The sequence below is a fragment of the Stegostoma tigrinum genome, chromosome 22, assembly GCF_030684315.1.
Source record: "Stegostoma tigrinum isolate sSteTig4 chromosome 22, sSteTig4.hap1, whole genome shotgun sequence".
Lineage (NCBI taxonomy): Eukaryota > Metazoa > Chordata > Chondrichthyes > Orectolobiformes > Stegostomatidae > Stegostoma > Stegostoma tigrinum.
In genome coordinates, this window is record NC_081375.1 from 27,305,929 (window position 1) to 27,320,393 (window position 14,465).

Sequence of the window (14,465 nt, forward strand, 5' to 3'; positions counted from 1 at the left end):
TCCTAGGCCTCCTCCAGTGCCACAACGATGCTACCCGAAGGCTGCAGGAACAGCACCTCATATTTTGCTAGGTAACCCTGCAGCCCAATGGTCTCAATATGGACTTCACAACCTTGAAAATCTCCCCACCCCTGACTTAATCCCAAGACAGCCCCGCTCGTCCCTGCTTCCTTGACCTGTCCATCTTTTCTCCCACCTATCCGATCCTCCCACCTCACTGACCAATTCCCCCATCCCCACTTCCTACCTACTAGCCTCATCCTCGCCTCCTTGACCTGTTCGTCTTCACTCCACCTATCTGCTCCTCTATCCATCTTCTATCATCACCTGCTCCCCTCTATGTACTTCAGAATCCCCTTCCTCTCCCCCTCCCCCATTTCTGAAGAAAGGTCAAGACCCGAAATGTCAGCTTTCCTACTCCTCTGCTGCCTGGCCTGCTGTGTTCAGCCAGCTCTACACTTTGTTATCTACCTACCTGCTGTCTCTTCATTGTTATCTCCCACAGGAAGTGTAATGGACTCTAATAAATAATGTTGAAATTATCTGTTCAACTGCTTCTGCATCTTCTCCCATTTGGCGTGTCTAGCAATGACAAACTTCCATTACCTACAGGCTCCCATTTGTCCAAGCCCTGAACATGCTTCTCTATGGATTCTCTCTTTACCTCCTTTCCAAACTCATTAGGACCCAGATATCCCATTTTCCACTTCCTTAAGATAGTTCCGATGAATTACTAAGCATTTAACTTCTCTGGTCCTTATGCTGACATTAGAAATGACAATTTTTTCTCCCTAGGTAGTCATCTTCACCCCCTTAAGAAAACTACTTTTGACCCTATAAAATACATTTCCATTCCCTATCTACTCTTCAATAAACAGCTATGAACTATGAACTCATGGCTCTAATGAGAAATTTCTAATCCCCTTTCAAAACTCGAAGCACACACATACTGACAGACACAGGCAAACAAAAAAAATCAAATTCCTTTGTGAATGGAGGGGGAAAATGCTGGTCATCCGAGTTAAATAGTATCAGACCGTTGCTAGATCCTTTTGCTTGCTAGGATTTTCTGTTCTCCAGGCTCTTTTCATTACTTTGCAAGAGGCACAGGGCGATTGCTACATTAACAACCAAGTCGTTTAGTTGCTCGTTAAAGGCTTAGAGCAATTTCTCGGAGGAAAAATAAAACTGGCTTTTTTCAGACTTCAAGTATTTTGACTGCAGAGAGAGAGAGAGAGAGAGAGAGATATCACCTGCCCTTTCAGCAGTCCAAAGGCTTCTCACTGTATTGTTCACACCTACAAGCTGTTTAGATTTCTGAAGTAAGTACAGGGATGTCATTAGACTGATGACCCTTGTCATCCATGACTGGTCTCAATTACATAAACCATTCAGATCCTTGCTGCTGGACAAATCTCATTCTGCACACACCTCTAGAACCAGGTCATCTGCACTTTCACCCACTGCTTGAACAAAGAAGTGTAAACACCACCCAGAGATAATGGGAACTGCAGATGCTGGAGAATTCCAAGAGAATAAAATGTGAGGCTGGATGAACACAGCAGGCCAAGCAGAATCTCAGGAGCACAAAAGCTGACGTTTCGGGCCTAGACCCTTCATCAGAGAGGGGGATGGGGAGAGGGAACTGGAATAAATAGGGAGAGAGGGGGAGGCGGACCGAAGATGGAGAGTAAAGAAGATAGGTGGAGAGAGTATAGGTGGGGAGGTAGGGAGGGGATAGGTCAGTCCAGGGAAGACGGACAGGTCAAGGAGGTGGGATGAGGTTAGTAGGTAGCTGGGGGTGCGGCTTGGGGTGGGAGGAAGGGATGGGTGAGAGGAAGAGCCGGTTAGGGAGGCAGAGACAGGTTGGACTGGTTTTGGGATGCAGTGGGTGGGGAGGCGGGGGGAAGAGCTGGGCTGGTTGTGTGGTGCAGTGGGGGGAGGGGACGAACAGTGATCGAGAACGCCCTTGACCGCGTCTCCCGTGTTTCCCGCAACACATCCCTCACACCCCGCCCCCGCCACAACCGCCCTAAGAGGATCCCCCTCGTTCTCACACACCACCCTACCAACCTCCGGACACAACGCATCATCCTCTGACACTTCCGCCATTTACAATCCGACCCCACCACCCAAGACATTTTTCCATCCCCTCCCCTGTCTGCTTTCCGGAGAGACCACTCTCTCTCCGTGACTCCCTTGTTCGCTTCACACTGCCCTCCAACCCCACCACCTTCCCCTGCAACCGCAGGAAATGCTACACTTGCCCCCACACCTCCTCCCTCACCCCCATCCCAGGCCCCAAGATGACATTCCACATTAAGCAGAGGTTCACCTGCACATCTGCCAATGTGGTATACTGCATCCACTGTACCCGGTGCGGCTTCCTCTACATTGGGGAAACCAAGCGGAGGCTTGGGGACCGCTTTGCAGAACACCTCCGCTCAGTTCGCAACAAACAACTGCACCTCCCAGTTGCAAACCATTTCCACTCCCCCTCCCATTCTCTAGATGACGTGTCCATCATGGGCCTCCTGCACTGCCACAATGATGCCACCCGAAGGTTGCAGGAACAGCAACTCATATTCCGCCTGGGAACCCTGCAGCCATATGGTATCAATGTGGACTTCACCAGTTTCAAAATCTCCCCTTCCCCTACTGCATCCCCCCACTGCACCACACAACCAGCCCAGCTCTTCCCCCCCACCCACTGCATCCCAAAACCAGTCCAACCTGTCTCTGCCTCCCTAACCGGCTCTTCCTCTCACCCATCCCTTCCTCCCACCCCAAGCCGCACCCCCAGCTACCTACTAACCTCATCCCACCTCCTTGACCTGTCCGTCTTCCCTGGACTGACCTATCCCCTCCCTACCTCCCCACCTCTACTCTCTCCACCTATCTTCTTTTCTCTCCATCTTCGGTCCGCCTCCCCCTCTCTCCCTATTTATTCCAGTTCCCTCCCCCCATCCCCCTCTCTGATGAAGGGTCTAGGCCCGAAACGTCAGCTTTTGTGCTCCTGAGATGCTGCTTGGCCTGCTGTGTTCATCCAGCCTCACATTTTATTATCTTAAACACCACCCAGAATGGGTTTTAGGACTCTGCTTTTAAAAATGCTTCAATTTCTTCCATAATTCTTTATTTTAAAACAATTTTTTTTCCATTTCAGTTTACAACCTAAAATACACAATATAAAATAATAGTCTCTATGTACCTCCACCCTAAACAGATGAAGCACCATTTCAAAGAATGTATTTCATCACAAAGTACATGATATACAAATGACAAAACACGAGAATTACATCCATTCATCCTTCCTGCCCTCTTATACAATCTTTCAGCTTTCCTTAAACTTTTAACTTGTACCAGCATTTTGCACTCATGACAATACATCTGCAATCACATTATCAGCTGCAGAGATGTGAATAATCTTAACATCAAAGGGTTGAAATAAGACACTCCATCTAAATCATCTTGTATTTCAAACTTTTCGAAGAATACTAATGGATTCAAATGTAGATGAATGTTTCTTTGTTACCACGTCCAAAATAAACTTCAAAGAGTTAAAAATCCAAGCATAACCCCAAAGCCTCTTTCTCTATGGTAGAGCATTTTCTTGGAGACAATAAGAACTGCCAATGCTGGAGTAAAAGATAACACAGTGTGGAACCGGAGGAACAGAGCAGACCAGGCTGCATCTGGCACAGAAGCAGAAAGTTGATGTTTCGGTTCAGGACTCTTCTTCAGAAATGGGGAGAGGGAAGGGAGCTCAGTTTGCAAAACAGTTCACTCCATTCACGACAAACAACATCATCTTCTGGTCACAAACTATTTTAACTCCCCTTTCCAATCCCTGGGTGACATGTCCATCCAGGGTCTGCTCCAGTGTCACAATAACGCCACCCACAAACTGGAGGAGCAGCACCTCATATTCTGCCTTGGGAGCCTACAGCCCAATGACCTAAATGTGGATTTTACCAGTTTCAAAATCTCCCCACTCCCACTCTCATCCCATGTCCAACCCTCCCTCTCATCCCTGCCTCCTTGACCTGACACCATCTGTCCATCTTCTCTTCCACCAATCCACTTCTCCCACCTCACTGACCAATCCTGACCACTCCCTACATGCACTCACCTATCACCATCCTACCTACCTTCTCCAGCCCTACCCCTCCTCTTTATTTATTTCTGAGCTCCCTACCCCTCCCCATTGCTGAAGAAGGATCCTGACCTGAAATGTCAACTTTCCTGTTCCTCTGATGCTGCTTGGCCTGCTGTGTTCTTCTAACTTCACGATGTGTTATCCGTATTTCCTCAGATGCTGGTTTAGTTTCTTAAAGAAGCATCCCACTGGCTTCTCTATGCCTGATTCATCATCTGGTAACAAGACTGCACTTATCCCCAAGTCACTGTCATCAACCACCATTTTGAAGAGTCTGGAAAAATCAGGAGTGACCCGTATTGCTAATTTATTAGGATTGCCTTCAGCTACTCAAATTCTACCCAGCATTTTGTTCACTATACTATTTTTTAACAAATTAGTTAAAGGTACAACTATAGTGATGAAATTATTGCACAAATTTCTAGTAAACCCCACATATTCCTAAAAACCTCATAATTCCTCATTTAGTTATATGAACAAGGAATTTTGTTAGAACCATCACTTTTGCTGTACTTGGCAACACCTGTGCTTGTCCTAGAATACGTTCTGGGTAAGATACTTCTGATTTCACAAATATAATTTTGGCTATATTTGTTACTAAGCCAGCCAATTACAATTGCTTAAATAGGTCTTCCACTTGTCTCACATGCTCTTCACATGTATTACTGTCTATTACAACATTGTCTAAATAACCTACATTGTTATGGACCTCAGTTATGACTTGCCTCAAAATCTTTGTCATGAAGCTAAGGCATTTATTAACACAAATAGCATTGCCTCACTCGGGTGTACGCCATTTAATGTGTCAAAAATTAATATCCCCTTAGTCCCTGATATTAATGGAACTGGCCAATATCCATTCACTAGATCAATGTTAGTGACATAAAAACTAGGAGCAGGGGAAGGCAATTCAGCTCCTCAAGCTTGCTCTGCCATTTAAAATAATCAAGACTGATCTCATTGCACCTCAACTCTACTTTCCTGCCCACTCCCCATAACCTTTGATGCCTGTTTCCAAGTAAAAATCTGTTTATTTCCTCCTTAAGTTTATTTAGTGTTTCGGCATCTATCACTCTCTCTGGGAAAGTGAATTCCACAGATACATGAGCATCTGAGTCATAGAGTAATACACATGAAAACAGGCCCTTTGGCCCAAACTGGTCCAGGCTGACTATGGTGCCAACACAGCAAGTTCCAATTGCCCACATTTGGTCCATATCCTTCTAAACAATTCCTATCCATGTACTTATCCAAATGTTTCTTAAATGTTGCTATTGTACCTGCCTCCACCACTTTCTCTGGCAGCCCAATCCACATCACTATAGTGATGAAATTATTGCACAAATTTCTAGTAAACCCCACATATTCCTAAAAACCTCATAATTGTCCACTCTCTGCGTGAAAAAGTTGCCCCTCAGGTTCTTCTTAAATCTATCCCCTCTCACCTTAAACCTATCCCCTCTAGTTTTCAATTCCCCATCCCTGGGAAAAAGAGTATATGTATTCATCCTATCTATGCCCTTCACGATTTTATACACCTCAATAAAGTCACCCCTCATTCTCCTACATTCCAAGGAATAAAGTCTTATCCTGGCCAACCTCTCTCTACAACTCAAGCCTACTAATCCTGGTAACATCCTCGTAAATCTTCTTTGCACTCTTTCCAGTTTAACTATGCCTTTCCTATCACTCGGTGACTAAAACTGTACGCAATGCTCCAAGTGCACCCTCACCAAAGACTTACACAACTGTAACAGAACATCCCAACTCCTATACTCAATGCCTCGACTGATGAAGGCCAGCATGCTAAATGCCTTCTTTTCCACCCTGTCCATCTGTGACTCCGCTTTCAATGAACTATGTAATTGTACTCCCAGGTCCCTCTTACCCACAACACTCCTCAGGACCTTACAATTTACTGTATAAGCCCCACCTTGGTTTGACTTGCCAAAGTGAAACACCTCACACTTACCTGTATTGAATTACATTTGCCATCTAATTGAGATCCCTCTGTAATGTTTGATAATCTTCCTCACTATCAACAATGCCTACTAATTTTGTATCATCTGCAAACTTACTCATCATGCCTTGTACATTCACATCCAGATCACTTATGTAAATAACAAACAACAACCATCCCAGCACCGACCCCTGTGGCACACCACTGGTCACAGGGCTCCAGTCCGAGAAACAACCTTCAACCATCACCCTCTGCTTCCTACAGTTGAGCCAATTTTAAATCCGATTAGCTAGCATTTCCTGGATCTCATGCAACCTAACCTTCATGACTAGCCTGCCATGCAGGATCCTGACAAAGGCCTTATTAAAGTTGATATAAGTAATTCCTCCTCATGTCTACTTTAAATGTACCATTCTTGTCTTTCTTTGTCTCATCTTTCTTCTTCCCTTTGCATTTCTAATTCCAGCTTAATCATTTCAATTCCTTTCTCTTCCTTCATCTCTCTCGTCCCTTTGAATGCCTTTTTCAGCTTTTCTTTATGCTCAAGTTGCTTCAACCATAACTGAATTTCACCTAATTCCAATGTTTCATTACACAAATACTTGTTCTATTGTAGTTACACTAAACCCAAATGCTGTGCTGGTATTCAATTATATCTGTCTTCCTAGCTTTGGCAGGTAAAGCTACCCCTAATCTACACGCCAATTCAACTGACCTGGTTTTCAGAAGTTCATTTAACACCATCAGGAACAACTTGACTGGAGATTCATTGCGATTTCGAGTGCTATTTCTTAATTGCATTACAGAACTTTTGTGATTTTCTTATCATTATTACTAATATCAGATCCAAATGCTCCTTGTCTCTATTTCAAAATAATTTGGCCATGAGCCCCAAGACTCTTGTTATGATTCACTTGGAAAAATGCGCTGTCTAAATCCCTCCTACTCCTAATATCACCACAAAAATGACCAAAGCATGTAAAGTACCCAATTTACCTCTCTGTTGAAATCAAGTGATCAGAAAACACCAACCAGGTTTCTGTACTTAGCAAGAATTACTGTTTATTACAAACAGGTAAATTCCAATTACAGGTAAACAGCTGTGAACTATCAACATATGACTCAACTAATGAATACTCTCATCCCCCTGTAAACCCCACCATGACAGATATAGCCAATCAAGATTACCAGCGCACAGAATTCATTGAGGTGACCCATTCATTTGCCAGGATTTTCTGTTAGTCAATCTCTTTTGTCCCGTTTCTTTTCACTTTGCAAGAGGCACAGGGTGAATGATACACTAACTACGAAGTATTTTAGTTACTGGTTAAAGGTTTACAGCAACTGGCAGGAGGGAAAAAAAAACAGCTGATATTCTTGAGGTAATTTTAGCTCAGAGACACACCACCAGCCCATCTGGCTGTCTGAAGGCTTCTCACTATATCATTTGTACCCACAAGCTGTTCAAATAACCAAAAGTTGTCACCAGACTGATCATTGGCATCATGACTGGTTACAGTTTCACAAACCAATCAGCTACTTGGTGCCAGCCAAATCTCATTCTGCATATAGCAGCTTGTCCTGCACTGCCTACAGCTTCCCCACACTGCTTGAATAAAACAGCAGCGCAAACACCTCACTTATTTTACATAATTCGTCGATGCTCAGCAAATTTAAAAACGGCCTTTCCCATTTTAGTCCACAATCAAAAATACAGAAAATTAAGTAATACAGTGCTTATTTTTCCCCTTACATTATGACATTAAGCCCAGGCCCATCTGCCTTCTCAGGTGAATATAAAATACTCTATGGCATGATTAGGAAGAATGAAAGAATTGTCTCCAGAGTTCTAGTTAACATTAAGCCCTCAATCAACATCAAAAACAGATCATCTGGTCATTACCAGATCACTGTTTGAGAGTCCTTGCTGAGAGCAAATTGTCTGCTATGTTTAATCTGTTATATTAGTGGCTACACTCAAAAATTTAATTGGCTGTAAAAACTTTGGAATGAGTGTTTTGCATGGTCTATGTTCTATCATTGTAAAAAGCACTACATAATACAAGCACTTTTATTCACCTAAATAAAATAACTGAATTTATGACACGGATCAAAATGGCCATAATAAAAGTAAAGCATGTACTAGAGACAGAATGGAAAAAAACAAAAAGTTGCGCTATATTTGTATTAAACCTCATTCGTATCCAATTTAGAGTTCTGGTCACCATGTTATAAAAAAGACAAGGCAATGGAAAGGTTGTCAAGATGATTTACAAGGATGATACCAGAACTACAAGGTTATAACCATCAGTGAAACAGCCTAGGTCTCTTTTCTCCTGAAAGTACATTGATAGGGAATGACCCAATAAAGTTCTTTAAGATTATGAAACAACCAAGCATTTTATACATATATCAGGAGCAAGAGAGTGGCTCGGGCAAGATTAGGCCCACTGAAGAATAAAGGAGGGAGGTTATGTATGGAGCCAGAGGAAATAGATGAGATCCTTAATGAGTACTTTACATTGGTATTCACCAAAGAGAAGAACATGAAGGATGCTGAGGTCAGGCCAAGGTGTGTGAATACTTTTGGGGGGGAGGGGGCAGTCAACATATTGAAGGAGGAAGTGTTGGGTGTCTTAAACTACATTAAGACAGATAAGTCCCCAAAGCCAGATCGGATCTATCCCAGGATACTGTAGGAGGCAAGAGAGGGAATAGCAGGGGCTTCAACCTTTGTAATAAACAGTAATTCTTGCTAAGTACAGAAACCTGGTTGGTGTTTTCTGATCACTTGATTTCAACAGACAGGTAAATTGGGAACTTTACATGCTTTGGTCATTTTTGTGGTGATATTAGGAGTAGGAGGGATTTAGACAGCGCATTTTTCCAAGTGAATCATAACAAGAGTCATGGGGCTCGTGGCCAAATTATTTTGAAATAGATAGCTTTGTATCCTCTTTAGCCTCAGGCAAGAGGACTGGAGAATGGCCAATGTTGTTCCTTTGCTTAAGAAGGGAAACATATAATACACATAATTATAGGCTGGTGAGCCTGACGTCAGTGGCGGGGAAGCTGTTGGAGAAGATACTGAGACACAGGATGTATTTACACTTGGAAGTGAATGGACTTGTTACTGATAGGCAGCATGGGTTTATTCAAGGAAGGTCATATTTCACCAACTTGACAGTGTTTTTCAGGAGGTGACAAGAATGATTAATGAGGGAAGGACAGTGGATGTTGTCTATATGGAGTTCAGTAAGGCCTTTACTAATATACCTCATGGTAAGCTGGTGGAGTCTCATGGGATCTGGGGTGAGCTGGCTGGATGGATACAAAACTGGCTTGGTGATAGAAGACACAGTGTAGCTGTGGAAAGATGTTTTTCAGGGTGGAGATCTGTAACTAGTGGTGTTCTGCAGGGATCAGTGCTGAGAACTTTGATGTTTGTAATATGATCTGGAGGAAAACGTAGGTGGTCTGATCAGTACGTTTGAGGATGACACCAAAATTGGCGGAGTTGCTGAGAGTGAACAGGATTGTCAATGGATACGGCAGGATGTGGATGGATTGCAGATTTGGGGAGAGAAATGGCAGATGCAGTTTAATCCAGACAAATGCGAAGTGATGTATTTTGAAAGATAAAATTCAGGTATGATGTATACAGTAAATAGCAGAACCCTTAGGAGTATTGACCTACAGAAGGATCCCTGAAAGTGGCAACACAGGTGGGTAAGGTGGTCAAGAAGGCATACGCACCCCTTGTCTTCATCAGCTGGGGCACTGAATATAAAAGCTGGCAAGTTATTATACAGCTGTACAAAACTTTGGTTAGGCTGCATTTGGAATATTGCATGCAGTTCCGGGCACCACAGTAGCGTAAGGACGTGGACACTTTGGAGAGGGTGCAAAGAAGATTTACCAGGATGTTGCCTGGTCTGGAGGGTTTTCGATAGGAGGAGATGTTGGATAAACTTGATTTTCACTGGAATGACAGAGGCTAAGGGGTGACCTGATCAAGGTGTACAAAATTATGAGAGGCATAGATAGGGCAGGTAGTCACAGGCATTTTACCAGGGTGGAAATGTCAACTACAAGAAGGCACAGAATCAAGGTGAGAGGGGAAAGGTTTGGGGGAGAAGAGTAGGGGAAATGTATCACACAGAACGTGTTGGGTGCTAGAAATGCATTGCTAGATGGCAGAAACAGGCAGGTTAGCAATTTTTAAGGCGTATCTTGTTAGGCAGGTGAACGGGAGGCAAACAGAAGGATAGAAACTGTGCATGGACAATAAGTATTGGGTCTAAATAAGGACTAGGAATCTGCGCAGGTTTGGTGGGCCTGTTCCTGTGCTGTATTGTATTGTATTTTGATAGGGTCTATACAGTGTATTTTTACTTGTGGGAAAGAATAAAGTTAGCATTTCTCAATAAGATAGTCACCAAGAAATCATGCAGGAACTCAGAATAAATTACTTATCTGAGAATGTGGAGTCAAGTGCAACAGGGAATAGCTGACATGAAAGCTGTGTTTAAGGGCAGGTTGGTTGAGCACATTAGGCAGCAACAAACAGAGAGAGTAATGCTGAATGCAACAAAAAAGGGAGGCAGTTGGGAGCGTAATCACAGACATGCCCTACATTTGTACTGTAATTTTAATGTACTTCATTCTTCTATTCAAATCTCTAATGGCATCTCAACCTCTTATCCCTTTGATTGCCTCCATGTTACCCTGCTCAAGCAGTGGACAAAAGAAGCTTCTTTTCTGGCAGCTATAATTTTTACAATAATTGAATGAAAAAATTCAAATAAGTGAATAAAAATATATACACAAAATTGAAGCTTTATTAAATATTTCCAAGGAAAATATTAAGTCACCAAAATTATAAATGTGCCATTCAACAGTTGTTATTCTGACAAGATGTTTCCTCAAGTCTTTCACAGAAAATACTATTTAAAAGCTAGTTTCAGAAATGCCTTAAATCAGGAAACCAGATTTAGGTTTCCTTATGTCAGCTGTTAGCAAATGGCTATATTTAAAATAACTCAGATGCAGTTTTATTAAGATCCCTCAATTTCCCTCAAAGTCCTGATGCTCAATGCATCCATCTAACCACAAAGGGCAAGGTCACTTAATGAATAATTTAGTGGGGAGTGTGGCGTTTTGGTATCTTGAGGGGGTGGAGTTCAGTGACAAGTGATCAATAGGAATAATGCAAAATGAATGAAAGCAAATTGGTTGCTCAATTTTATTTTCTAATTCACTTTGTCAATTTTGTATGACTGTCATTGGTCAATTTCATCCTTTAAGAATTAGAGAGCATGTTGCTTGTATTTAGATCATTATGAATTTCTATACTGCTGGTTATTATTTTAACAGTAAGGAACAAACCACTGCAGGCCATTGAGAGTTACAGCTAGTGATCAGAGTACCTGTATTAGTACCAATGCAATGAACCTACATGATTGCTTTATCTTTCCCCAACACTAATACTGTGCTTTAAACTTGAGAGGCAACTGGATAAAATGAGCTAATCAGCGGGCATTAAATTTCAGTTAAGCAGATGTTAGTTCCAGCACAGGGAAGTATTGTCTCACTTTTATGCTATGACCAACAAAGTTATTCACTTGTGAATCAGCTATGATTAAAGTAAAAATCAGAATATAGCAAGGAGACATTCTTAAAACGCAAGCTGAAATGTTAATTTTCTTCAGCAATACAAATTGTTACCACTAGAATTCACTCAACTGTCATCTATCAAATACATTTAAGTTTACTTTATTTGAAAGGATTGCATATGCTTTACAGATTACTCTAATTACTGTAATAGCAAATGAATTCAGAATAATTTAATGCTGCATACTTAGTTTTAAAAGACACGTGCATTTCTTTGATGCATATTGAAGCTACCACAAATTTCAAGGGAATGAATTTGGTCCTATAAATTCACTGATAAAATTTAGCAGACTGTTGAGAAACATCTGTCCGTTATCGTGACAAAGGCAATTCAAAAAATCATCTCTGTATCACACCTCCCACGTGCAAAGGTAAAGAAAAAAACTACAGGATTCAAACATTCACACTTCCATTAAGTAATTTTGATAAGGTTCCTAAGTAACTTTTTCATGGGTCAGTAAATTTCGTGTACACAATCTCATGTACTCAGTACAGTAGAGATTAACAAAATTTCTAAAAGCAGTGCATGTGTCACACAGTGTAAGAACTTACAACTCTGTAGAATTGAAGCTCCAAGTCCAAAAATAAGAGATTATTAGAATTGACTACATTTAAAAAAAATGTTTGTGGGACTATTTTGTCTTACAATTATTTTGTGGAGAACGTTGTTTATAAAATAAATGTTTTAAAATTCTTCTTTTCTTGCTGCGAAACATTAAAGATAATCAGGCGAAATCTATTAGGCAATAGGATCTGGGAGAAATTTAGAACTTTTACCAGATTAGTGCTACTTGCATCTGTAATTACCTTTTCCCTTTTATCATTTTTTTTGCTCCTTACCAAATACTGACTGAATGGTGTACCTTCTGTATTCATAGAGACAGGACATTTAATATTGTCATGGAAAGCATATTTTTGTTTGTGATTCTAATGTCACGGATAAATGTCGATGTTGACTACAATATAAATCATAAAATCAGGATGGGCAACCAAGGTGCCAAAATAAGGCAATTTGGACATGAAAATACTGGGCTGTAATCAGAACAAGCAAAATGTTGCCAATTGATTGGAATACTTTTAAGTGGAATTCAAAAAATAAGTAACACTTAATCAAAGAAACGTCACCTTGAGCCCTGTGCATAAATACCCATATTTGAATATGTCTGTATGTGAGTTTGTGTATACATGTACAAATGTGTGTGCATGTATACGTGTGTGTGCGTGCATGTGTGACACCATGGATACCCAATCAGTTTGTTGAGAGTGATTTCTTCATGGATCCAAATGTTCGTGAATTTTGTCTCCGTTTTCCAGAATTCCTTCTTCCAATAATTTCCATTTCAATCTCTTTTCGTGTTTAGTTTTGAAAAGTAATCCATGGCCTATCAACAAACAAATAACAAACAACTTTAGTCATTATATATTCAATTTAGAGCAACAGTTAAGTCGAACCTATAGATGTAATAGAGGGAGTACTGTATTTTTACTGTGTTTTATAATCTTTCAAATTATTACTGTGTAAATAGCTTTATTTTACTTCTTTGGCATAATAAAGTTCTGTAGCATTGTGTGCTCATGTTTCAATGAAAGGCCACAATGCTTTAAAAAAAACATGTTTTAGTCTGAGATCATAACACTGATCTTCCGTCAACATCCGGGAATGTTCTACTACTCCACGTGAAACATTAAGCTACCCTTTTTACAGATGCTGCCTGAACTGCTGAGTATTTTCAGCATTTCATTTTTATATTTCATATAAGAGGGTTCACAATTTTATACCCAGACAATAACTGCTACTAACCTGTGCAATCAGCCAGCTCTTTGAAAGCTTTCTTCTTGCAGCACCCACGGCATAAGTTGAAGATGCATTTAGTCCCCTGAAGAATGTCAGATAAAAAGTGTATAAGTACCAAGACCCAGAAATCATACATAAAAAATATACAATGAATTTTCTGTATTCATTGCAGCTTTGTTTTCATCTAGTTAGGAATTGTTAACATTCAACAAGAAAACTGCTTTTGACAAATACAGCAGAAGAACTTTTTTAAGCAAACTTCCATCTATATAAAAAACACTAAAATTAGCTTAAGAATATGGTTTATAATAGTATTTCTTAGTATCATAGAGATTTGTTTTCTACTTACTCTACTTGATATCTCAAAGATTTATTTTAGCAGTTGAGACCATCCGTGAGAATGTCTCAATTGTGTGGAGAATTCCCCTCAGTTCTAGCTATTTTCAGAGTAAAAATGTCATATACTAGCTCTTGCATGTGGATGCCACAGTCCGTCCCTTGATCTTGTTACTTTTTCCAATATCTCCCAGCTAATCTAGTTCTTTATATACTTCGTCACAAAACTCTGTGGAGGACCACTACAGATTCCCCCCATATTTTCAAACTAGGCCATCTTCCAGCTCTATTCGCTCACATAAATCAAAACTTAGCTTAAACCTCAGCCACATGCAACACCAATCTCAATAATGATGTAGCATGCTCTAGAATGTCTGCACATTGACCTTTAAGTTAATTATCTTTTGTGTATAATTTTTTGTTTAATCTAATGGAGTAAATGGGTTTTACAACCTTTCAGGTCATCAAAAGGCCATTTAGGACTGCCAGGAGGAGAATTGTTTTCATCCAGTGAGTGGTGAGCCTGTGGAATTCTCTGCCAG

The 14,465-nt window shown here is 41.0% G+C and overlaps 1 protein-coding gene across 4 annotated transcripts in view; it reads right to left on the minus strand.

The window, feature by feature from the left end:
• Nucleotides 1-10,940: 10,940 nt before the first annotated feature.
• Nucleotides 10,941-14,465, minus strand: part of dus1l (dihydrouridine synthase 1-like (S. cerevisiae)) — a 63,066-nt gene continuing 59,541 nt past the window's right edge. For all 4 annotated transcript variants that reach the window (XM_048555029.2, XM_048555030.2, XM_048555031.2 and 1 more), the window contains 2 exons: nucleotides 13,594-13,669; nucleotides 10,941-13,174 (listed from right to left, as the gene is read on the minus strand). In XM_048555029.2, coding sequence (XP_048410986.1) covers nucleotides 13,065-13,174; nucleotides 13,594-13,669 — 186 coding nt within the window. In that variant the 3' untranslated portion in view covers nucleotides 10,941-13,064. The remainder of the gene's footprint in view (nucleotides 13,175-13,593; nucleotides 13,670-14,465) is intronic.